Below are 23,779 nucleotides of genomic sequence, written 5' to 3'. Positions count from 1 at the left end.
TCTCGACAGTGGAGAGATCTAAAATGATTAGCCTCGAGATACTCCGTAATAAACAAAAGAATCCATCATCACAAGCCTCGAGTTGCATCTGAAGGAGAACTGGGAAATGGGACCCGATGGGACCGCTGTAGCCGGGGAGCCTAACCTTGGAGCAGGAACGGTCAGTGGCTGCTTCCTAGCGTCCGTCCATGCTGCTGCTGTTACTCTCGCTCTCGGCTGTGAGTGTGAATGATCCATGGATGAATTGAAAGCTGCGCGTGCTCGGGCTGTGATTTCAGCGACCCTCCCGCTGGAAACAGGCGCCACTGGGGAGCCAAGAAGGCGTGCAGCTTAACCAGGGGCCATGATTGGATGGTGGAGCTGTACAATGCCCGCTGGCGACAGGGAAATGACGTCGTCGGCAGCGTCATAACGGGGCGGGGCGGAGATCTCGCCAAAGCACGATTTCCAGCTGTAGTCCAGGTCTCTTTTGAGAAAAAAACACCAGTGTCCAGGAATGAAGGGTTTGTCAGCTGTTGCATTACTGACATTGTACAGTATCGTGTTGTAGAATAACATGAGCAAAAGTGATGATGCCACGCACATGCAAAGGCACATGGTGGCTACAGATTAGCCCACTCTAACAAGGGAATGCGGAGGGTGATGCCATCATCATGTTCCTCGTCGAGTAAAGGTGTGCAGCCTCCGCGGCGGCTTTGGCGGCCTGGACCCTTTTTTAGCTTGTGTCATTCCCGTAGGCGTTCGCTTCCCTTGCCTGGGGGTGTAATGGATGGGATGGCAATGTAATGTACTGTACCGTCGAGGTACTGCCGCTTCCGTGGATGATGCCCCCGGACATTTGGTGCTTCCCGTCGCGGGTGTCTTTTCTTCTTCATCGCATCACGTTCTACACCCCATGACTTGACTCGAATTTGATGCTCCAGAATGTCACGACTCTTTTCAACTCTTGCTTTGTAATTATTCTTGACCCTCTGTTAAACTGCCACTACCGGCTTGAATTCAATCTCAACGTTGTAACAACGGGGTTCGTCAACGTCACGCCTTGTTTTTTTCAGCACGGCCTCGTCTCATCTCAGCCGCCGGACACGCCGTTCACCACCGTCTTCATCCCAACACTGTCCCAGGCTGTTTCCACTCTATCAGTTCAAAAAACGGCCTCTGTGGCTTTCACCTCTCACTTTCATCAGTAACCTCACCCCCAGACTCTCACGTTAAACCCCCTGGATCCAATCCAACCTATTTCCAGGTTTCTCGCAGACGCAGACGCAAGACCCGGACGCCCCATCTCCACCCCATCCCCATCCGCCTGGGCTGGCGCTGGCTTAGAATCCTGCTAAAAACTGCCACTGAAAGTGGGCTTGCCTTGCCTTGCTGCACTGGTACTGGTACTGGGCGCCCACTCTTTCCCATTCTTTAGGTCCCTCCGCTCCGTCACCTCTCAAATCTCTTGACCTCCCGCCCCCCATCAAAAAAAGAACTGGGTTCTTATTAGCAACCACCAACCACAAGGCAGTCACCTAATTCCATCCTTTCTGCTTTGCTTTCTCACCTCCATCCATCCATCTTCTCTTCTCCAAACCTACTACGCCTTTGCTCTTCAACCTTGATCTTCTCCTCTTCGACACTACTTCACATCCTGTCCTGTCCTGTCCCATCCTCTGCCACACGCCACTGTACGACGTCAGATCCCCTACAAGACGCTCCACTAGAGTAGAGCTCCCTTCTGCGACCTGTTAAACCCCGCATCATCCGCAGCTCAGCCAGCCCTGTCTGTCCTGGCCTGTCTCTCCAGACTGTTGAGCTCTGCGACACTCAACATACGCCCGACGATTACCATCACGACTCGCACGACTTAGACGGCATATCGCGCCCTAGATTAGATCAGAGAACCACGCTCAAGCTAGCGACCACGAGCTCTTAACCCCGACTTTTGTGGCAAACTCCATTGTCCTCCGTCTTGCTACGGTAGTAGACCCAAGGTCCAAATTTCTCTCCCAAGGCGGCTTGTCGCGCCTAGGCGACAATTTCGACAGCCATGTCCACCATTCAACAGCTCAAGAATTTTATCCGGCACGGTAAGTAGTTTCTTTGGCCAGTGTAGCACCAGCGCTGACTCTCGTGCTCTAGGCAAGCAGGCTCGCGCCGGAAACCCTGACGAGTCGCCGCGTAAGAATGAGGCCTCTCAACCTGCGCCTGCCCAGCACAAGAATGAGAGCGACCCCGGCCATGGACATTCGAGCGAACGAGAACCCATCGACGACTACGCAAACGACGAGTACTCAAGCAAGAAGAAGCGCTACGATGATGAGAAGCTCGCCAAGCTCGTCGCCGAGGAGAACGCCAGTAAGAGCAAGTTCCCTCGCTACCCTGGCCTCGAGCGCTGGGAGCTCGTCGACAAGATGGGCGACGGCGCCTTCAGCAACGTCTACCGTGCCCGCGACACCACGGGCGAGAGAGGCGAAGTCGCCATCAAGGTCGTACGCAAGTACGAGATGAACAGCATGCAGGTGAGCTTGCCCAGGGTCGTCTGTATCTACGTCGCCCTTTCTCCTTTCTTTAATGCCTGTGTTTCTTGCCTGCTTTTGGAGTACTCTCTTTTGTCCCCATTTACCAACGCCACGGGGTTGTCCCCTTCATAGGGAAACAAGCATTTACATCCAGACTTCAAGAACGTCCCAAAGGCAGCAGAGGTGCGAGAAGATTTCTCTTAACTATTTCTTTACGTCTGGGCCGCCATCCTCGTCGGATTTTCATTTATTTCCGTTGTCTTCTCGACGAGGATAAATGGCCGGCAGACTCGCGGATGAGCTAAACAGAATACTAACCTGAAGACAGCGATCCAACATTCTTAAGGAGGTGCAAATTATGCGCCAACTTGACCACCCCAACATTATCAAGCTTGTCGAGTTCTCCGAGTCACGGCAGTACTACTACATTGTTCTTGAGCTTGCCCCTGGAGGCGAGCTCTTCCACCAGATTGTTCGCTTGACATACTTTAGTGAAGAACTCTCCCGACACGTCATTGTCCAAGTCGCCAAGGCCCTCGAGTATCTCCACGAGGAGAAGGGTGTCGTTCATCGGTATGTCATGATTTTTGTTGCCTGGTGGTTGATGTCAGAGGGCCAGTCCACCAGAAGTGGTGATGCCCCTCCTGACGTCATTCGCCTCTGCACGGCCCTGGATGAGATAGCTAACCCCTTGCCAGTGACATCAAGCCTGAGAATATCCTGTTCAACCCCATTCCTTTTGTGCCGTCCAAGCACCCTAAGCCCAAGCAGCCCGGCGATGAGGACAAGGTCGATGAGGGCGAGTTTGTCCACGGTCAGGGCGCGGGTGGCATCGGCCAGATCAAGATTGCCGACTTTGGTCTTTCCAAGATTGTCTGGGATAACCAGACCATGACGCCTTGTGGAACAGTTGGCTACACGGCCCCCGAAATCGTCAAGGATGAGCGGTACTCCAAGTCAGTCGATATGTGGGCGCTGGGCTGTGTGTTGTACACACTACTCTGCGGTTTCCCACCATTCTACGATGAGAGCATCGAGGTGCTCACAGAGAAGGTGGCTAAGGGCCAATACACCTTCCTGTCGCCTTGGTGGGACGACATCTCCAAGTCTGCCCAGGATCTCATCAGCCACCTCCTGACGGTGGACCCTGAGAAGAGATACACGATTACCGAATTCCTGGCACACCCTTGGATCCGAGGAAACGGACCCACCCCCCGTGAGGAGAAGAAGAAGCCCGAGGTGCTCCGAGCCTTTGATGCGACCAAGTTTGAGGATTCTGGTAAGCGTTACGACTTCCGATCTCCCGGCGCCGTCAACCTTCGTGAGGTGTTTGATGTTGGCTACGCCGTGCACCGCCAAGAGGAGGAGGGAAAGCGGAGGGCTCAGATCGGTGCCAAGGGTGGCCCCGCAAGATTCATTGGAGCTCTCAACGAAGAAGATGAGGAGGATGAGGATGTCATGCAGATTGACGGACAAGATCCCAACGCGGCAGCCAAGCCGAACGCAGCGACCCAGGCTCTGGAGCAGAGCATGCGAAAAACCAACATCCGAGACCAAGAACAACACCACGAGACTCGAGGACGGGAGCGTGAACGTACTGAAAGGGGTTACGGTCAACACTCGGCGACTGTGGCTGCAGCAGCCCGGCAACAAGTACGAGACCGGAATCGCCAGCGTGGCGCTTTCGAACTGAACCTGGAGAACGCCACGCTGTTGGGCAAGAGAAACAAGAAGGTTCCCATCATGGGGGCATAGGGGCCCATTGATATAGAGTCGAGGGGCGCTCCAGCAACAGAGTCGTCAGTGAAGGCTCAGCCTCTTGACAGGCGTTCTACAGAAGTTGGATTTATGTTAGAGGGCCATCATTAGAAGAGGGTCCTGGGGTGGATGTTGCACATTCTTATCCTGGTCCAGATTATCGGCAAGACGATTGGAGGCCCGACGGGTCGGAGCCCAAGGGCTCATGTGGACAGGGGAGGATCAGATTACTGAGACGAGACTGGACTGACTTGCATTGTGGCGCACGGAGTATCGGGTAATGACATGATGCTGGCTGGCCTTTGGGGACTCGAGACGATTTGCAGACTCTTCATGTCGTGTAATTACAAGTCCCAGGGTGGGCTTGTCTTTTGACGTGCGTGTCGAGAGGAGGAGAGTGAAGGAGGGCAAATATCCTTTTTGGGCAACATGATCCATCCATAGGCTGGGAGTTTGGGAATCTCGTTATGCTTGAAATCCATGACAATGTGTTGAAGATTGATATGACGGTGTTGTTTGTGTTGAAGTGACGTGACAGGGTCACTTGTTGTTTGCTAATATCCATCTTCATCGTCTTCGTCGTCATCGCCCCAATCCTCCTCACTGTCTGATGGCTCAACACCCGATGCCTTCTTGGAGCGATTGGGATGGGCCTCATGCTTGCCACTCACGCAACCCTTCTCACTCCCTGCATTATCACAGCAATTCCACGTGAAGCCATCTGGGTACTCCTCGCGCATCGCGTCCGTATCAATAGTTCCATGACATCTCTCATCGTGTCATTTGTTGTCCATTCATACACACGTCAGTGGAAACTGGCAAACACTCACCCCAGTGATACCAACACGCCTTTCTATCGTTTTCCTCCTCGGTAAATGGCTGGTCGCACTGCACGCATATCAAGAGATCGCCAGCCGCCTTGCGCTTCTGTCCACCACCGCCACTGCCCTCTTCACTCTTGAGCGCGTCAAAGTGTTCGAGGGCGTGTCGCTGGACGGTTCTATCGCTGCAGAGTGCGCGCAGGACAGAGCGGATTTGAGCCTCTGGAGCCTTTAGTAGCTCATCTAGAGTAGATTTAGTCATCTCGTCCTCTTTGGTCGTGTCTTGTTTCAAATTGATTGTTTCGTTGTTAATTGTAACTTTTTTTTTTTTCTGTTTGTCTTGCCGTCGCCCCCGGATGACTTAATTATTGCGGCATACAACCTCCCCCGACCCCCCGCGACTAAACAAGGGGTGGGTAAATTAATTGCTCTATTTTTAATCAACAGCCCTTGTCTTTCGTTTATCGTCGTGGCGTTGACTTGTAGACGAAAAAAGAAAAGAAACCCTTGTCCTATGTCTCTTTCTTGGTTATGGTTGCGGGATGGCTTATTTTCGCATTTTCGTCACAGCCAAACAGATAGTGTGATTCAGTGTTAAAGGATGGTTTCACCCATGGCAATCTGATGGACATGTCATGCGGGCTTTGGATACTCTTGAATGATATATGAGTTGTTCCGTCTTTGCATGTCTTTGTCCTGACTTGTTCTCTCTACCTGGACTGTATCGTTCATCTTGACTGTCAACTTGCGAGTCCGTTCCTCTTTAGGCTTCTCTAATCCGCTGTTTAGAGCATTTATCCTGTCAAAGTTGGTCCCGTGCTCTATAACCTTCGAGTCAGTTGCTTCCGTCCACCTTGTCTATCTCATCTAACTCTCTGTTCTGTCAAGTCAACCAAAGCCATGCTTTCCATCCTCAACACCGCCGTCCTCCTTGCATCTCTCGCCGCTGCCAAAGACTACGAGCGTCCTAACTGCGTCTCTGGAGCCCATGTCATCGTCGCCAGAGGTAGTCTCGAAGCTCAGGGCCCAGGCATCATCGGAGAGGTCGCCGACAAGATCCTAAACCGGATCCCAGACTCTGACATGGTTTCTCTTGTGTACCCGGCCCAGTACGATCCTTATGAGCCGTCTCAGACAGAGGGCGTTAGGACTCTGACTGAGGTTGTCAACAACTACGCCAAGGCTTGTCCCAAGACCAAGATGATACTCCTTGGTTTCTCGCAGGTAAGCAGCCCAAGCCATGTAGCGGCTGTTAATGGAAGAAGGTTGCTAAGTTGACATAGGGTGCTCACATCATTGCCGATGTAATGTGCGGTACCAGCTCCGAAGGCTTTCCAGCTACAAAGCCACAGCCGCCCAAGGTTTCCAGCAAGGGTGAACTTGCAGTACCCTCCGCGGTAGTTGCTGCGTTGAATACTGACGTATGATAGTTGTTGCACTGGTCTTGATGGGCGACCCAAGCACCACCGAAGGTCAACCCTTCCACATGGGAAGCAGTCAGGGCAATGGCGTAAGTACATAATCCAATACCATCTCAAATAAGGATTAGACACTCACAAAAGACATCTAGATATTCCCCCGCCAGCGACCAGGCGGCTGCCAATGCATCTCCCACAAGACCGTCTCGTTCTGCGACGCCGGTGACCCCTTCTGCGAAGCAGGAAGCCATGATCTAGCCGTTCACATGAACTATGTGGTCGCCTACGGGGACATCGCTGCTGATTTTGCTGTTTCCATGTTTCACCGCGCCTAAATGCCACCGGCATGTTCAGATGATCACGGTGTGGCTTCAGGGGTAGGGTCTTGGTATGGCTGCTCGTCACATACTGGGCCAAGGGTGGAAGCATGGCAAGGAAGGGCCCAGTTGGACATATGAGCGTGGTCTCCATGGTAGTCGGATGAGGATTGGAAGTGAAGTGATACTGGTCTTGCACATAAAGGGGGCACAACAACCCATAGCCCATAGCATCAACTGGACCTCAATATCAAGGGAGGAAGCCCAAAGACCCTCGTCTCAGCTTCTTCTGCTACAGATTTAAGAAAGCCGGCAATGCGCTTGCAATGGCACTGTCAAGTTGGCAGTGGGGCGCCAGTGTCAGTATCTCTGGCACTGCCAGAGCGCACATCATAAATCCGCCCTCAGGCCTCCACCCATTTTGTCTTCCTTTCTTCTTCGCCTTCATTTCTCGCATCTGAAGATCTTTCTCAAAACCTTTCCAACGCATCGTGAGCAGAAACCGTCTTCTTCCTTCCGCCGCCCGCAGAAAACACCAAGTATCGCTGATACATACACCCAGTAAGTCGGCCCCAAGAGTGCCATGTCACTAGAATGATCCCTTCTCACCTCTTTTCCTAGAATTTCTCGTCAAGAAAATGAGAGCCATGCTTCTGTTTTTGATCATCGCGGTCTTCGTGGCCTTGGCTTCGGCCCAGTGCCCTCCCGGTGCACACATCGTCGTCGCCCGCGGCAGCGAGGAGCCCCAGGGCCCTGGTGTCCTGGGTCCCGTCGCTGAGCGTATCAAGAATCTTGTTCCTGGCTCTGATGTCGAGTCCCTCATCTACCCTGCTCTGTTTGAGCCCTACAACCCCTCGCAGATGGCTGGTGTTGCCGCCATGACCCAGCTTGTTGGTGACTTTACCCACGAGTGCCCCAACACCAAGGTGATCATCCTTGGGTATTCCCAGGTATGCTTGTCGTTCATCTTGTTAGGAATGCCTCTGACATTGTTATAGGGCGCTCATGTCACCATGGACACCTTCTGCGGTGCCAGCTCCACCGGTTTCCCTGAGACCGCTCCCCTCCCATCGTCCTTCTCCAGCAAGGGTAAGCAATAGCAACATCGTCATCTTTCGATCTTTGCTAACCATCACAGTTGCTGCCATCATCGTCATGGGCGATCCCAGCCTTGTCGAGGGCCAGCCCTTCACCGTTGGGAGCAGCGACGGCAGCGGTGTAAGTTCACCTCACTACCAACTCGTTGAACATCAACTCACCTTGTTCCTAGGTTCTCGCCCGTCAGAACCCCGATGGCTGCAAGGCCATTGTCAACAAGACCATCTCCATCTGTGATGCTGGTGATCCTTTCTGTGAGGCTGGCAGCCAGAACCTCACTGTCCACATGAGCTACGCTACCGTCTGGGCTGACTACATCGTCAGCCGGGCCGGTGCCATGTTTCAATCAGCTCAAGGTTGAAGACACATCGCCTATCATCCCTATCTGAGAAAGCTTTGGGGATGAGTTGTGTTGGATGAAAGAGGATCCGTCAGATAGGTCCACACATTGGAGTGCATTGAAGCATCCGCATGGAGCCAGTCAACTGGAACCCCTGGGCCTTGTCAGATAGAGTTTCCATACATGACTTCGCTCTAATACGAATTGGCTTCGTGCTGCGTGTCCTCTGGAGCCTCCCTGGTGCATCGCTTCTGGGGCAGGGGGTAATAGTCGCGGCGATTATGCATGGCATCCTTGCCTAGGCCAAGACCAATATGTAGCTCTCATCCAATGGTATGTACTGCTTACAGCTGTGTAAGACCGATCTGAGCTACCTCATCGCGGCGAATACAAGGCTAGTTGTGTTGTATTGCATGCATCACGACACAGCCCTACTCAAGTCAGACAAGCCTCACCAACATCCAACTTCATGTCATGATGCAATATACTTTGGCCATATACATATCCTATGCTGTATGCTATATCTATATTGGTCTGTCCTGTCTTTCTGACCTTTGCGGGTACTATCTATGTACAGAGAGGAGTAGTTATCGTGATTAGTCTATGTTGTTGGGTAGTCATAAGCATCGTGTCGTTCATATTTGACGATAAAAATCAAGTCCCAATCCCAGGAATGTCTTGTCGCTTGTCCCAATCCAATGCCAGTAAATGCCGATAACTCCAATGCATGCCCCAAATGCGCCCGCCTGTATGCAATATTAAATGACCCGTGTTCACATGCTCCATTACTCTCACATCGTCGTCGTCCATCGTGTCGTTTCTCGACATAAATTCTCCTCATTAAGGTGAACACCAGCTCTCCGCATTAGGTATGCTCCATCCCGCCGCCGCGAATAGGGGGACGGAGGCAGGGTATGATAGGGAAAAGGGAAGCCAGAACCGGTCTTGGACCAGGTGCGGCGCTCTCTCGGGTCTGAGCCAGTGGTCGTCATGCTTGAGGGTAGAGATCCTCCGTAGCACCCACATCAGCTCCTTACCCAGAGACTCTTGCCTCCTCAGATCAGCGTGCTTGAGTTCGTTCACGTAGGTCCTAGCCAACTCGTCGGCCAAGCCAGGCAGCGACAGCACGGCGGCGGCCGTTGGACCCTCCTTGACAATGTGCGCGCTGCCAAAGTCGTAGGGGAACCTCACGCGGACCTGACGGAAGAGCCCGTCGGACGTCGGAATGCCCCAGATGTCCGTCTTTCCGGGGATGGGAAGCATGTCATGTGTCCGGGCCCAGCCCTTCAGGGGCTTGCGGGTGTGCTCGGGACAGATGATGCTTACCTTGAAGGGCTTGACATCGTAGCCGTAGTAGGCCATAGCAGCGTGGCCGCTCACAGCGTAGGGGATGTGGCTGAAGCGGACGGCAATGAGGTTGATGACCTCGCGCACAATGTCTGGGGCCATGGCTCGGTCGGTGGCGCTGACGACTCCCATGTTGCTGGCTGGGCTGGCCGAGTAAAGTAGCCGGTTGGTGCCATGGCGGCTCTGACTGCGGTCCCGCCGTGTCGTCGTCGTCGATGGAGCGTGAGTGTGACGGCGAGTAACGCGGTCAGTAGGTCCGTGGCTGCGCGTGGCAGATGGCTCTCTTGTCGAGGCTGGCCAGCTCTCGCGGACTTTTCGATGCTGGGAGTCAGTACGCCCGTGGTGGCTGTTGCGCGTAACCGAGGCCTCCCTGGTGATGGCGGCAGTGGCCGTCGTGGTGGCGGAAGCAGTAGCGGCGGACCAGCTATCGCGGGCCCTTTGCTGCTGCTGTTGATGCTGATGCTGTTGTTCCTGATTCCTCTCGTGTAATTGATCCCGTGCCCTCTGGTGATGAACCTGTGTCTCTCTCGGTGACCGTGTGCGGGCTCGCGATGATGACGACGCGCTCCAGGTGTCGACGCGCGCCCGCTTCTTGTCCCGCAGATCCCGCTCCGGCGTGCGTTGTCGCTGTGGTTTGGTGCGTGGCGGTGGGCTTGGGCTCCCTCTTGCCTTCTGAAGCTTCTGCACAGCGACGTGAGAAGGCTTGACAGAGGTGGAGAGTCCGCTCAGAAGTGATCGCAGAAATGACCCAAAAGCCATTATCATGTAAAGATACTTTTTTACAATTCAATACTGAGTAACAACGGACTGTACTCAAGCTTCGGGACGGGAACAGGCGCGTGTCAGGGGGGCCAGGGGGGCAGGTAAAGCTGAAGGAACTTGGAACTTACTAATGACGGGAGACTGTGGTCCCTCAAGTGGACGCCGGCTCCCTTGCCCATCTACCGAGATGAAAAAGGGGCGAACCAGGTAATTAGTTTTTTGTTTTTTTCTCTCTGCCTGACGGGATTAATTCGTGTGGTCTTGTTTGTTTAAATTGATTGGAAGGGTCTGGATGACAGAAGAATTCCAAGCCTGGATGGATGCATGGGCCCCTCCAAAAGAAACAACACAACAGTGTCTGACGGGACCCATGACTTTAAGGGCGAAAATCCTAGGCTGCCCAACCTCTGCCTGTTCTGCTCATGTGTCAACAAAGAAAGACGCTTGCTGCATGTTCAGGGGACGTTTTGCAGGGTATCTTTATCGGCAATGCATCTTGATGGGTTGAACACCTCATCCCACATAATCATTCCCGTTGATTGCCTCGTCCCGCCCACCGCCCATCGCGACCTAAACGCTCACACCCAATCAGATCAACAATCGCATGCAAGAATTAGTGCCATGAGTACGATGCTAACCTGTCTAGTAGTTCGCGACATGGCTGGGCCTCTAAATCGTCCCTTCCAACCGCCAACGCCTGCCTACGTATGGTGCCCGATAATCCTACAAGTCCATCATCCCGTGGCCTCGTCAATCAATGGTTTGCATCTTTGTGTCCCTCTCTCTCGCCATCGTCATATCCACTCGCTTATAACTCCTCCTCCACCTCCATTTCCTCCCCATTCGCTTGTCCCTTGCTCCCCGCCGACCCATCCTTTTTCGGCATTGTCGCCTCTTTGTCGATCATCTGCCTCGACACCGACACAATGTTGTCTTCGATGAGTTCCTGACCGACATCCTCGAGATGCTTCTTGGGGTCAAGTTTGCCGACGTATCGCGTCTTCAGTTGGTCCTTGGTCAACTCTGTCTCTTCCTTCACACGCTTCTCGTAGCCATCTGCCAATGTGACCAGTTGCTGTAGCCGGTCCTTGTTCTTGCAGCCCTCGTGTCGGAAGTCGTCCATCTCTAACGCCTCGGTCCAAACGTGCTTGTGCAGGTTCATCAGCATGTTCTCTTCGAGTGCCGTCTTGCGGTAGTTGATTCCGATCGAGTAGTAGTGTCGGTTGAGGCCGTGAATCAGTGCCTGGATCGAGGGCTTGTTGAGATGACCCAAGTTGCTGGTGCTCTGGCGGGGCTCTTGGCCCATCATCAAAAGCTGTGGGTTGATGAGTCTGAAGGCATCGATGACGACTTTGCCCTTGACTGATTGGATAGGGTCAATGACGACGGCGACGGCGCGGGGGTTCAGTTGCTCGAAAGACTGTTGGGTGTTGATATCAACCGACGAAAGCCAGCAACCAAAACCAGGATGAGAGTGGTACCAGCCGACAACTGATTCGGGTCTGTTCAGAGGATTTAGTGAGTGCAATAAGAGCTTATCCAGTTGAATCAACCAACCTTCCTGTTTGTCGTAGCATATCCATCATCTTGGTCTGGAACACGGGGTCCACGGCCTCGACACTAACGCCGGTACCACTCTGAGGCATAGCAAACACGTCCATAACCTTGACAGTAAAGTCATCCACAAACTCGCCCAGCATCAGGCCCATGACTTCCATAGGCACACCGGCTCGGCCGTGTCGAAGCATCTTGAGCAGGGCGAGGGAGGAAATGTAGACTGTTTCCGAGTTATCGATAAGGTTCGTGTTGTCCTAGCATTATCCGCGTCAGCACAATCACTCGATCGCCAGCATCCTCTGAAAGGAAGCTTGAATAGCAGCTCTAGCTTACCGTGCCGGGAGCAGCTCCACCAAGGCCCATGCCACCACCACCGAGTAGACTCCTAAAGCGCTCCATGATGTGTGTGATGTGTATGGGAGTGTCTGGTAGAGATGCGCAAGTGTAGAATGGTACAAAAATGGAGGTGGTGAGGTGTGATGAAGATGTTGAAGGGCGTTGCTATGGTCGGAGCTCAAGGTGGAAGCGTATTGACGTTGACGACAGCCCGGCAGCCTGGAAGCCACAGCTCTGGAGCTTAGTAATGTCACGTGCCGTGATCTTCTGTGGCTAGAGCTCAGCCTCGCTTCAAACAAATGAGCTGCAGCACAGTGGGGCTGATTCCGTTGTGGCTGGAACCAATCGGGATCCGCTTGTAAGATTAATCCGGTGTAAACGCCGGCTCCGGGTCTGGGCTGCGGTTCGCATTGGCAGCCTCTCTCTCTGCCGTGTGCTCCCTCTCTTACATGGTTTCTTTTCGAACTCCCACCTTCTCTCTCCACCTAACGATCGATCATGCCGAGCTCTGTTTGAGCAAAAAAAAGTTGCAAGATCTCGGTCACCAAAGATTCAACACCTCCTTCTCACGCCAGCCTTTTCTCGCACCTCTTCCTGCTAAAGCTTCGCGACGCTCTCTAAGCAGCCGCAGTCATGGGCGACGACATTCGGGTCGAGCTCGGCTCGGTCGCGCTCAACGGCGCATCACCAAAGAAAGTCGCCTACTTTTACGATTCTGATATCGGCAATTATGCCTACGTCACTGGACACCCTATGAAGCCTCATCGCATTCGTCTGGCGCATAGCTTGATCATGCAGTACAACCTCTACCAGAAGATGGAAATCTACGTGAGTTCTCCCGCGGGGTCTCTGACGCTCGCTGCACGCCACTTTTCGCTGCAAGACATTGCTGACCTTTACGAAGCGTGCGAAGCCAGCGACCAGAGGCGAAATGACCCAGTTTCACACGGACGATTACATCGACTTCCTGCAGAAGGTGACGCCCGATAACATGGATAGCTTCATGCGAGAGCAGGGCAAGTACAATGTGGGAGACGATTGTCCTGTTTTTGACGGTCTCTTTGAGTTTTGTGGTATCAGTGCCGGTGGCAGCATGGAGGGCGCAGCGCGCCTGAACCGCCAAAAGTGTGACATTGCCATCAACTGGGCTGGTGGTCTCCATCACGCCAAAAAGTGCGAGGCCAGCGGTTTCTGCTATGTCAATGGTGCGCAATTCCCCATACCCACCCAGTTGATGATCTAACCATGTTCCAGACATCGTCCTCGGAATTCTCGAACTCCTCCGATTCAAGAAGCGCGTTCTCTACGTCGATATCGATGTTCACCACGGCGACGGTGTCGAAGAGGCGTTCTATACGACCGACCGCGTCATGACCGTATCTTTCCACAAGTACGGCGAGTACTTCCCCGGAACTGGCGAACTCAGAGACACCGGTATCGGCCAGGGGAAGAACTACGCCGTCAACTTTCCCCTCCGAGACGGCATCACGGATGTGTCTTACCGATCAATCTTCCAGCCCGTCATCGAGAACGTCATGAAATACTTCCAGCCCGAGGCGGTTGTCTTGCAGTGCGGTGGCGACAGTCTCTCTGGCGATCGATTGGGCTGCTTCAACCTGAGCATGGACGGTCACGCTAACTGCGTCAACTTTGTCAAGAGTTTCAACCTGCCCACTCTTGTGCTTGGTGGTGGTGGCTACACGATGCGAAATGTCGCCCGTACATGGGCCTTTGAGACTGGCGTTCTTGTGGGGCAGGAGATGGAGCGAACCCTGCCTTACAACGAATACTACGAGGTATGGTATATGATTATTGTGAGAAATGTTTGCTAACTCAGAGCCAGTACTATGCTCCTGATTTCGAGCTGAACGTGCGATCCTCCAACATGGAGAACTCCAACAGCCGAGAGTACCTCGAGAAGATCACATCCGCCGTCATTGACAACCTGCGACAGACTGGCCCTGCGCCAAGTGTGCAGATGCAGGATGTCCCAAGAAAGCCATTTGGTGGTATGACTGACGAGGAGGAAGCCGAGCTCGATGACATGGACGAAGATGAGAACAAGGATGTTCGCATGACTGAACATCGTTGGGACAAGCAAGTCGAGCACGAGGGCGAGTTCGAGCCCAGCGAAGACGATGACGAAATTGCACGCGCTCACGGTGCTACCCGACAAAATAGCAACAAGCGCACCTTTACCGATTACCGTAAGGGGGAAATGGAGGTGGACAGCGGCAATGTCACGCCCAAGGCTCCGAATGGCGCTTCTGTTGAGGAGCCTGCCGGTGATGAGACTCATGACATAAACGACGATACCATCGAGGACATGTCAGCGCATGAGCAGCCAGAGAAGGATCAGCCAGAGAAGGAAGCTGAGAAACCAGAGGAGACAGCCAAGGAGACCGAGAAGACCAGCGTGGACAACGACGGCGACGTGGGAATGACGGATTCGGCACCCGCAGAGGACACAACGACTATTAAAAAGGAAGACGTCGAGCCCGAAACTACTGCCGAACCAGCAGCGCCCGCTGAGAAGCCTACACAAGAGGAGTCCACAACTAAGGAAGCACCAGAAGCTACCAAGGAGACGACATCAGAACCGAAGCCCACTGAGGAGGCCGCTGAGAAACCCGCAGAGGCAACTGAGCAAAAAGACAAGGCCGAACCAGCTGGTGACGCTATGGATGTGGACAACGAGAAAGAAAAGCCAAAGGAGCCAGAGGCACCCAAGGAGAAGAGCAAGAGCCCTTCAAGCTAGGCGCTGTTTCGGTGGGGTTAGGCTCACAGCTCAATTGGTTCGATTGATGTTGCACGTTCAATGCAGCAGCTCACGTCACAGCCGTTCTCTGCGTGCTTGTCCCAGTTCCGGTATCACACTGGTTCATGCGACGGGCACCTTGTATCATAGCGATGAGAAGATGTGGCCTGGGGCAAGGCGTTCCAGGCGTAGGGATAGAATGGCAGGGAGGGGCAGATGCCAGTTTTAGAGGGCGGTATATCGGCTTCTCTTGCACCGGGGTATCTCTCATTCCATGTCGTATTACGAGGATTCATGTTTCTAGTTGGTATCATAGCGAAAGGATATAATAGTTGTTTCACCATGTACTTCAGTCGTTATCATGGCCATGCCAAGTGCAACAATTTGTTTGTCGTGCCTGCTGATCGTACCATCAAAAAACTGATATGTCCATCCAGACTCCAAGAATACTCTATCCCCAGACACCAAACGCCCATAAGAAAAGCCAAACCCGGATATCATACCTTTCCAATTCGAACAAAAATAGCTCATCATTCGTATAGTTCGTTATTCGTTATCAATCATCACAACTCCAAAACTTGAAGCTCAAAAGATCAGTCAACCGACAGCCCACCTATTGCATCCCTTGAGCACTATACTCATCGCCAAAGACAGTTTGCGCCACTCGTCTTTGTCTGCGCTCCCTGCCAGAACTGTCTCTTGTTGACTCCCGCTCGACGTCGGGGTTGACACAATTTGGATGTTGTTGCTGGACCAAGTGAGATTTGGGACAGTATCAGTCCCAAGGATCTCATATTGAAATCCGTGTCAATGTCCATCTCCACGGGGAGAGTCTTTTGAGAGTTGCTGTGACTTCTGCGACACGCAGCTACCTGTTGATCGATGTCCATCTTGGAAAAGGCTCGGGCGAGTTTCCCAGACGGGTTCCGGATCTCGACGCACCCGTGATAGATGATGCCCTCCATCACATCTCCAAACGATCTCATTCTCGCAAGGTTTATGAGCGGCCGTTTGCCGCCATTTGTATTGCGGCTGCCCCCAGGGCGACCGACTCGCGACTTGAAAGCGCTGAGGATCATACCTGTTGTTTGTTTTGGGGAGTTGGTCTGTAGCAATCAGCAGGTTATACAGTTGATCTGTCGCAGACCATGCGTACAGATCAATTGTATAGCTGTGTTCGCTGTCTGCGGTACTGGATAGCAATTGCTCAATTTGGTGAATTTGAGTATCGTTTGTTTATTGTAAAAGGAGAATGTCCAAAGTAAACAAAAAAGCGGACAGCCATTTATTTTAAATTAATATGTTAGCCTTTGGCTGTGTTTATCTGATCATATGACATATATATTTCTCGCAGGGTTGTTGTTTAGTCGTGAAGTTTCTCATCCTCTGCTGCCTAAAATCACCCAGTTAGCCTGAGAGTGAGGCTATTCAGAGGCAGTGTCAGCCCCAACATGCACGTCCCCTGTGCGTTCTCACGGCTAATCCTATCACATGACAGCCACCGCATAGATAGCCAGTTTCCAAAGTTGACTCACCTGAAGCGCCGTCGTTCCCCGGGCCGCCTACCAGATTGTTTGAAGAGAGGGCATTTCAACAGACATTGAACGCACGTTCATGCCCTGTTCTCAAGCATGAAGATTAAAAACACAGCCGATTTAGTCCTTGGAGTTCTCCTCTTGGGGTTTTCTGTTGTATTCTACGATTTCCTCTGCACAAAAATTGGATAGGAGTGTGTGCTCTCAGAATTTGTGAATCATAGACCAAGTGATTCCCTGCGTTATGACTTCATTCACATTGGGTTGAGGCAAGTCACTCAGCCACGAGGAGGCAGGTTGCCGTGTCGACACAAGCTTAACTCTATAAAAGAAGTGACAAAATATCCAAATGAATTCTTCACAACCCAATAAACACACATAACAAGTCAATCTGGATCACCAAAGTCACCAACACTGGATGTGTAATACGCCTACAGGGTGAGGACGTTCCCCTCCAGTGGGGGGCCGAAAGACACTGATAAGATCCCCCACATTCCGAGCACAGACCCCACGTCACACCGAGCTGCCGAGATTCTGCCATGAATGATTAGCAGGGTAGGGGACGAGAGCTCCATGGGTTGGGCAAAGCGGGCGCTGCGGGGGGGCCTTTCGCGCAGGATAGAAAAATAATTATTTCCAAACCTTCTTCCATGACTCGAGGTTCCACCAAAACCTTTCTCTCTTATACGCATCCTTCTTCCACCTCTTCTATTTACTCTCGAGATCCAATGTCAATGTAGCATCAAATTACTCCTTCGCTTCACCTGAAAGAACCTCCTCCCCCGCCGCATCGCCGAATTCCCTTTTAGAATCAGCGCTTGACTCACTTCCTCATCCTCATCATGCCGACCCCCGCGCCCGATGCCCAGACGGCCAAGCTGGCCGTCTGGAAGGAGGCACTATACGATCGCTGTCGCGAGTCCGGCGTCGACATGTTCTCTCAGGATGACCTCCTCCGACTCGACGTTATCCCCAACCGCGACCTCATGCTGCTGGCCCGCGTCGTACAGTCCCTCAGCGATGACAAGCTCTTCATCACCATGCGCGAGGCCTCGGGCCAGGTTCTGTGGAAGTGGCGCGACGCTCAGGAGGCACACAAGTATGTTACCGCGACGAACAACACCTATATCAATGCGCGCGGCTAACGATTGTCCACCAGGTACAAGCAGTGTTCGACCGATGAGCAGGTCATGGTGTACTCTCTCATCGACGACTCGGGCGGCGACGGTATCTGGTCCCAGACCCTCCAGAAGCGTCTCAACATGCACGACTCGGTCCTCAAGAACGCCCTCAAGCAGCTCCAGACAAAGGGCCTCATCGCTCCCTTCAAGAATGTCGAGCACCCTAACAAGAAGATGTTCATCAAGGCCTCCATCCGCCCCAGCGATCGCGCCACCGGCGGCCCCTGGTACACCGACCAGAATCTCGACGAGGCCTTTATAGAGGAGCTGCAGCGCTTCGTCTTTGACTACCTGAAGCTTCAGAGCAGCTACCATAGCACCCACGGAGGTGGTGCTCCCGCGCGGACGCAGGTGCCCAAGAAGGGTGTCGTCAAGGGAGGCGTGGAGAAGGGCAAGAAGCGTGATGCTAGCCATATGGACGAGCCTCCATCAAAAATCACAAAGACCTCCTCCGCCGCTCCTCCGAGGAAGGACACGCTCCTCCCCCTCCCTGCCGGTTACACAGGCTACCCGACCGTCCGCGACATTGCCCGTCTTCTCTCCACGAGCGGCGTCACCCACAACACCATCCTATCCGAACACGATGTCAAGAAGCTTGTCGATGTTCTGGTATGGGATAACCTGGTAGAGCCTGTCAAGGTTGGCGGCAAGATTGGCTACCGCGTCTCCCGCATCGCCAAGCAGTCCGCAGAGAGATGGGCTGGCCGTGACGATCCCACAGGACTCGAGGGCGGCCCTGAACCATTCGTCAGTGCCTTCACTGAGGCTCCTTGTGGCCGCTGCCCAGTCTTTGAGATCTGCGAAGAGGGTGGACCAGTAGGTCCAAACAACTGCGAATATTTCCAGAGGTGGTTAGGCATTGAATAGACTGGTCACGTCTACTAGGGTCTGGGAGGTTACTGAGCCATCACTCACTACTATCCAGTGTATTTTTTTCTTCTCTTTACGGGGTCTGGCGTCTGGTTCTAAGCACCAATGGGCAGTTTGGTTTTATGGGTGGGCATAGCAGCGGCGTAGTAGGAAAAGCGACACGGCCAAATGGCCCTTCGCAGCGGTACACTTCAAAACTTCAATCTATGTCTTATGCTTTTGAAGTTACTCTTCGGGCAGTCATGCAATCACAGTGACACGAAGCTACAGTATTTGTGGGCTGTGAATGGTTGATATTTTGGCAGCTGGGCCTTTAGCCCGACTTTTGAATCACTAGCTTCATGGCTAATCCTCTCCGAGGTTCGTTATGTGCTCCAATTCCCAACCATAATGCCTTGTAACGCATCAAACGAACTGTTTACAGCTCACCAGAGGCGACAATGGTAGGGCGCTTGCCGTACTTAATGTTGCCGCTGCCGGAGCCGGTGGCCTCAAGAGCCTTGACAATGTCAAGACCCTCCTGGTCAGCGACCTCGCCGAAGACGACGTGGCGGCCGTTGAGCCAAGAGGTGACAACGGTGGTGACGAAGAACTGGGAGCCGTTGCTGTCATGGGTCAGTAATCTGGCTGGGCCGCTTCGACATGAGATGCTTACGTGTTGGGGCCAGCGTTGGCCATGGACAGCAGACCAGGCTTGTCGTGCTTCAGCTGGAAGTTCTCATCGGCAAACTTCTCGCCGTAGATGGACTTGCCACCGGTTCCCTAGGAGACTGTGAGCTGTTGTTTCAGACTGGCATGTTTCTAGAAACGTACGTTGCCACGGGTGAAGTCACCACCCTGGAGCATGAAGTCGGGGATGATTCGGTGGAAGGAAGAACCGGCGTAGCCGAAGCCCTTCTCGCCAGTGCAGAGAGCACGGAAGTTCTCAGCGGTCTTGGGGACCACGTCGTCGAAGAGGTTGAACTTGATGCGACCCGACTGCTCTGTAGGGGACAGCGTCAGCTCATGTTGCAGCAGGTGAGGTGTTAGGTTGGGGCGCTCTCTGGAGGTTTCGTTCCAAGCGGACAAGAGCAAGGGATTGTCACAGAAGCTGTCGAGCTTCCTGATGGAAGACGATGATGGATTTGATGATTTTGAGGAGATTCAAAGCTTACCCTTGACGGTGCTGGTGGGCTTGCCGTTCTGGAAGACGGGACCCTCCCACTCAATATCGAAGTAGCTGTTTGATCAGAGTCAGCGAGGGCGCAATGGAGACGGCACGGAGTTCTAGCAAGACCTACACCTTGTTGCCCATGATTGCGGAGGTTGCTGAGAAGAATCGAGAAGTTCGGAAAGTGTTGGAAGAAGACACAAGTTGAGGAAGAGAGAAAGAAGTTCTCGCAGCAGAGAAGCAAGAAGAGGTATGGCGGGGTAGGAGGGGCTGGAGGAGGGAGGGTCTCATTTTGAGCAAGCTGGAGGGGCAAAATGTTAGCGCGGGCCGCCTGAGCCAATAGGAGAGGGCGGGAGAGGGGTAGTGGTGGGGTGAAATCGGAAGCCAAGTCACGTGAAGTGAGCCGGGGAGCTCCCGTCCACGCCTTCTGCCTCCTTCCATGTTTTGCTTGCTTCGCCATGCTCGTCTCCATGAGGTCACCGTGTGGCCATGGATGCCATTGTGGGCCCCGCAGCTTCGCAACAGCTTCTGCTGATCAACGGCGTCAAACGAGCAGAGCCGAGAAGCCCTGGTTGGTGTTTTTCAGACCGCCATTGCTGGTCAAGGGATTCTGTCAAGGCTCAAGGCACAAGGGATCCCCCAAACACAGCACAGCTCCGATGGGGCTACCGTTGAGCTGATGGTGGTTGCCAGGACCACGCCCACGCACGCCCGCCACGCCTCGGGGGCCTTCCAAGTCTCAAGCCAGCCAGCCCCTCATCAGACAGCCCAGTCCAGCGTCACCCAAACGTGTTGAGCGAGTGGCCCGATGCCCCCGAGGTGCAGCAGACTTTTGTTCAAGGATCCATGCCCATTGGAGGGATCCTGGGACGTGGCCACCACAGTGGATTCTCGTCATTGCATGGCCCCTCCACCTCGAGTCTCATCCAGTCCACGGCCCCGTGGGTGAGGTGGCCGGTGGATGGTGGGTGAGTGAGTGAGTGAATCGGACACCAGGATGGCAAGCTCCCCTCCGTGAGACCGGGAAAATGGGTGAGGACAAGGGCAAGGAGATATGATGAGGTGTACAGTAGACGAGGAGAGGACCGGCATCGAAGCCGGGATTGAGCGACTTTTCCATCGACACCAATTGGGATCGTGATTGGCATTGTTGGTCCGGTACGCATTGGCTCTGCTCTGACTGACATGCTCGGAGATGTCCTGCTCGAAGGCGTCTTGCTCTCCCTGGAGCTGACTGAGCTTCCCCGGAAAGCTCCAGCTGGCGGGCTGGCTGGTGTGACAAAGGGCAAAAGCGGGAGAGAAAGAATTGAAACTGCACATACCTTGAAGACTAATACACTTGGGAAAAAATGTGATGGTACAGGAGAGGACAATTAGACAGGTAAAATTACAGAAATCTGTCGGATACAGGTGTCGAGGGTGGTCTTTTGGACTGGACTGGTCTCGAGAGAGGAAAAGTTTTGGGGCAAGCTGAGCGTCGATTATTCGTAGCGCGGTGAGCGACGGCTTTCAGGCCTGAAGTATAAGGTTTTACTGTAGCTCGCGGGGTCCTCCACTGTCCGGGAGCTGTTGTCTATGCCGGGTTACATAGAATGAGCTTACTGTTGGCTTGAGAGTGGTTGTTGGTTAGCCGAGGCATATGGGTTTCAATTGAGCTTCGTATTCCATCATGTATGATTGCCATTGAGCGATTGATAGCAATCTCTAGCCTTGAATGCCACCTTGATTTTGGACTCTATTACCTTCATTCATTCCCCAATAGAACCTAATCATGGTTGGTGGAGCATCACGTGACAAGCTATGATCCTCGCCGAGTCCGCGCTGCCGCTCTGGGAAGTGTCCAAGTGTCCAGGATGCGTTGGCGCAAGGGGCTCCTTTAACACCCATATCTTGTTGGAATATCTCACCCAATCCGCAGAGCGGCAGCAACAGCAGCAACATCTCGCCTGAACTATCCGTTCTTTACGGTAGATCTCCCCATCGTCTAGCGGTTTTGTGCTTCTTGGATTTCTCGCCATGGATCTCAACGACTTGAAGAGCACGGTCTCGAACCTGACCTTGTATGACCTCAAGGCCGGCTTTCGAAAGGCCCAGAATGGTACTCCCTATGCGGCCTCGCCTGCTGCGCCTGACGGTTACTGACGCTATGCGCAGCTGTTATGAACTTTACCGAGATGGAGGCAAAGGTCGGTTGAGCTCTGCGCGACCCATGTCGTCGCCGTGACACGTTGGGCTTACGATGATGCGCAGGTTCGCGAGGCGACGAACAACGAACCCTGGGGAGCCTCCTCCACCCTGATGCAAGAGATTGCCAACGGCACCTTCAACTAGTACGCCAGCCATGTCGATGCGTCTTTCCAGCTGCTGACCGTAATCAGCCAAACCCTCAACGAGATCATGCCCATGATCTACCGTCGCTTCACCGAGAAGGCCGCCGAGGAGTGGCGTCAGATTTACAAGGCTCTCCAACTACTCGAGTTCCTCATCAAGCACGGCTCCGAGCGCGTGATTGATGATGCCCGGGGACACATTTCCCTCCTCAAGATGCTTCGCCAATTCCATTTTATTGATCAGAACGGAAAGGACCAGGGTATCAATGTGCGCAACAGGGCCAAGGAGCTTGCCGAGCTCCTAAGCGATGTCGACCGCATCCGATCCGAGCGCAAGAAGGCGCGTTCGACCAAGAACAAGTATACTGGCGTCGAAGGTGGCGCAACCTTTGGCGGCGGCTTCTCGAGTGGCAGCTCCAGCCGCTATGGTGGCTTTGGCAGCGAGAGTGCCGACTATGGCGGTGGTAGCAGTGGCAATGCCAACTTTGGTGGTTACTCTGGAGGTGTCTATGGCGACGGCGGTGGTTTCGGTGGCCAGAGCGACGATTGGCGAGAGGGCGGCAGCGGCGGTGGCAGCGGTAGCAGAGCTGACCGATTCGAAGAGTATGACGAGTTTGACGAGGATGAGAGGCCAGCTCCTTCATCCCGAGCTGCTGCGAAGAGACCAGAGCGAACCCCGGCGGCCAAGAAGGCTGCTGAGCCTCCCAAGAAGAAGGAGCCCGAGGTGGACTTGTTCTCTTTCGATGATTCTGCGCCGGCATCATCTGCAGCACCGGCCGCGTCCGGCTTTGCTGCTATGGCTCCTACCAACACCGCCGCCGCCTCAGCGCCAGCCGACGACGACGACGAGTTTGACGACTTCCAGTCTGCTACTCCTGCGGCCCAGCCTGCAGCCAGCAACTTTGCTCAGACCGCTGCGCCCGCCGTGACATCGGCAGCTTCTACAACTGCTCACTTTGCTGCTCCCCAACCCCAGTCGGCCCCCCAGCAGGCCGACATCAGCCAGATGGTCAGCATGGCGTCAATCTCACCCGCGAATAGCGCCAGGGGCACACCCGGAGTCAACTACTCTGCCTTTAGCATTCCTGCTGCTGCTCCTGCTGCCGCCCCTGCCGCCCAGCAGGGAGGCTTCCAGTCCGGACCCAACTACTTTGGCACCGTTCAAGCGCAACCTGCGAAGCCTGCCGTGTCTGGCCTGCCAGGCATGTCTGGTGCTTCCAACACACCAACCACCATGGCCAACATGAAGCCCGTCACCAGCCCTGGAGCCAAGCCCCCTGCTGCTGGAGGAGATGCCTTTGGTGCGCTCTGGGGCAAGGCAAGTGCCAACATCAAGAAGTCTAGCACGCCCACTGCTGGGCCTACCATGGGCCAGCTGGCCAAGGAGAAGAGCAGTGCCGGAATCTGGGGTGCCCCCTCCGCGGCCCCCTCTAGCGGCAACACGGCGCCCAAGACTGGCGGCTCTGCCATGGACGATCTCCTGGGCTGAGCTAGCAGAATAAGCGCGTCTGAGTGTGGTGGAACCAGACGGGGGGATAGGTACCACGGTTGCCTGGGCTCTCGTCCAGTGAGTAGCATTGAGAATGTATGTACGGATAACAAAGCAAAGAGGCAGCATGTTTGTTTTCATGATAGGATCCTAGATAGGCGTCTGGCGCAACAAAATGAACTGACATGTCATGTCGCTCTATTTT

General features: G+C 53.8%; 9 protein-coding genes across 9 annotated transcripts; 6 read left to right on the top strand and 3 right to left on the bottom strand.

Annotated features, from left to right (window-relative positions):
• Positions 1–2,035: 2,035 nt before the first annotated feature.
• NECHADRAFT_75411 (uncharacterized protein) lies at positions 2,036–4,262 on the top strand (the record flags this gene model as incomplete). The annotated part of the gene is made up of 4 exons (XM_003054515.1): positions 2,036–2,075; positions 2,128–2,507; positions 2,836–3,080; positions 3,206–4,262. The coding sequence occupies 4 exons, from the start codon at positions 2,036–2,038 to the stop codon at positions 4,260–4,262; spliced, it is 1,722 nt and encodes a 573-aa protein (XP_003054561.1).
• Positions 4,263–5,986: 1,724 nt separating this feature from the next.
• On the top strand, positions 5,987–6,839 carry NECHADRAFT_105849 (uncharacterized protein; the record flags this gene model as incomplete). Its single annotated transcript, XM_003054514.1, has 4 exons — positions 5,987–6,310; positions 6,370–6,460; positions 6,517–6,596; positions 6,657–6,839. The coding sequence occupies 4 exons, from the start codon at positions 5,987–5,989 to the stop codon at positions 6,837–6,839; spliced, it is 678 nt and encodes a 225-aa protein (XP_003054560.1).
• Positions 6,840–7,459: 620 nt separating this feature from the next.
• NECHADRAFT_75409 (uncharacterized protein) lies at positions 7,460–8,280 on the top strand (the record flags this gene model as incomplete). Its single annotated transcript, XM_003054513.1, has 4 exons — positions 7,460–7,771; positions 7,820–7,910; positions 7,960–8,039; positions 8,092–8,280. The coding sequence occupies 4 exons, from the start codon at positions 7,460–7,462 to the stop codon at positions 8,278–8,280; spliced, it is 672 nt and encodes a 223-aa protein (XP_003054559.1).
• An 819-nt stretch (positions 8,281–9,099) lies between these two features.
• NECHADRAFT_75408 (uncharacterized protein) lies at positions 9,100–10,365 on the bottom strand (the record flags this gene model as incomplete). The annotated part of the gene is made up of 1 exon (XM_003053805.1): positions 9,100–10,365. The coding sequence occupies one exon, from the start codon at positions 10,363–10,365 to the stop codon at positions 9,100–9,102; it is 1,266 nt and encodes a 421-aa protein (XP_003053851.1).
• A 626-nt stretch (positions 10,366–10,991) lies between these two features.
• On the bottom strand, positions 10,992–12,324 carry NECHADRAFT_57667 (uncharacterized protein; the record flags this gene model as incomplete). The annotated part of the gene is made up of 3 exons (XM_003053804.1): positions 10,992–11,870; positions 11,926–12,179; positions 12,259–12,324. The coding sequence occupies 3 exons, from the start codon at positions 12,322–12,324 to the stop codon at positions 11,177–11,179; spliced, it is 1,014 nt and encodes a 337-aa protein (XP_003053850.1). The 3' UTR covers positions 10,992–11,176.
• A 570-nt stretch (positions 12,325–12,894) lies between these two features.
• HDA2104 (uncharacterized protein) lies at positions 12,895–15,019 on the top strand (the record flags this gene model as incomplete). The annotated part of the gene is made up of 4 exons (XM_003054512.1): positions 12,895–13,089; positions 13,166–13,466; positions 13,516–14,057; positions 14,105–15,019. 4 exons carry the CDS (start codon positions 12,895–12,897, stop codon positions 15,017–15,019), a joined length of 1,953 nt encoding a protein of 650 aa, XP_003054558.1.
• Positions 15,020–17,396: 2,377 nt separating this feature from the next.
• On the top strand, positions 17,397–18,555 carry NECHADRAFT_75405 (uncharacterized protein; the record flags this gene model as incomplete). The annotated part of the gene is made up of 3 exons (XM_003054511.1): positions 17,397–17,653; positions 17,714–18,482; positions 18,523–18,555. The coding sequence occupies 3 exons, from the start codon at positions 17,397–17,399 to the stop codon at positions 18,553–18,555; spliced, it is 1,059 nt and encodes a 352-aa protein (XP_003054557.1).
• Positions 18,556–18,899: 344 nt separating this feature from the next.
• NECHADRAFT_102398 (uncharacterized protein) lies at positions 18,900–21,183 on the bottom strand. Its single transcript, XM_003053803.1, has 6 exons — positions 21,078–21,183; positions 19,886–20,056; positions 19,760–19,824; positions 19,419–19,588; positions 19,261–19,367; positions 18,900–19,210 (listed from the first exon to the last, which is right to left on the bottom strand). Exons 2-6 carry the CDS (start codon positions 20,044–20,046, stop codon positions 19,024–19,026), a joined length of 690 nt encoding a protein of 229 aa, XP_003053849.1. The 5' UTR covers positions 20,047–20,056; positions 21,078–21,183; the 3' UTR covers positions 18,900–19,023.
• A 588-nt stretch (positions 21,184–21,771) lies between these two features.
• NECHADRAFT_98981 (uncharacterized protein) lies at positions 21,772–23,602 on the top strand (the record flags this gene model as incomplete). Its single annotated transcript, XM_003054510.1, has 3 exons — positions 21,772–21,889; positions 22,040–22,085; positions 22,134–23,602. The coding sequence occupies 3 exons, from the start codon at positions 21,772–21,774 to the stop codon at positions 23,572–23,574; spliced, it is 1,605 nt and encodes a 534-aa protein (XP_003054556.1). The 3' UTR covers positions 23,575–23,602.
• Positions 23,603–23,779: the final 177 nt, after the last annotated feature.

The sequence above is a fragment of the Fusarium vanettenii genome (assembly GCF_000151355.1).
Source record: "Fusarium vanettenii 77-13-4 chromosome 1 genomic scaffold NECHAsca_1_chr1_3_0, whole genome shotgun sequence".
Lineage (NCBI taxonomy): Eukaryota > Fungi > Ascomycota > Sordariomycetes > Hypocreales > Nectriaceae > Fusarium > Fusarium vanettenii.
The sequence above is the reverse complement of the archived record's forward strand: the minus strand, read 5'-3'. Positions and strand labels throughout refer to the sequence as shown.

What these genes read in the sequence shown, in the direction of transcription:
- NECHADRAFT_102398 (XM_003053803.1), bottom strand. Translation starts at nt 20,046, where the DNA reads ATGAGACCCTCCCTCCTCCAGCCCCTCCTACCCCGCCATACCTCTTCT. An exon ending in GCAATCATGGGCAACAAGGT is followed by an intron (nt 19,825 to 19,885) that starts GTAGGTCTTGCT and finishes CTGATCAAACAG; the next exon opens with CTACTTCGATATTGAGTGGG. An exon ending in GCCAACGCTGGCCCCAACAC is followed by an intron (nt 19,211 to 19,260) that starts GTAAGCATCTCA and finishes GACCCATGACAG; the next exon opens with CAACGGCTCCCAGTTCTTCG.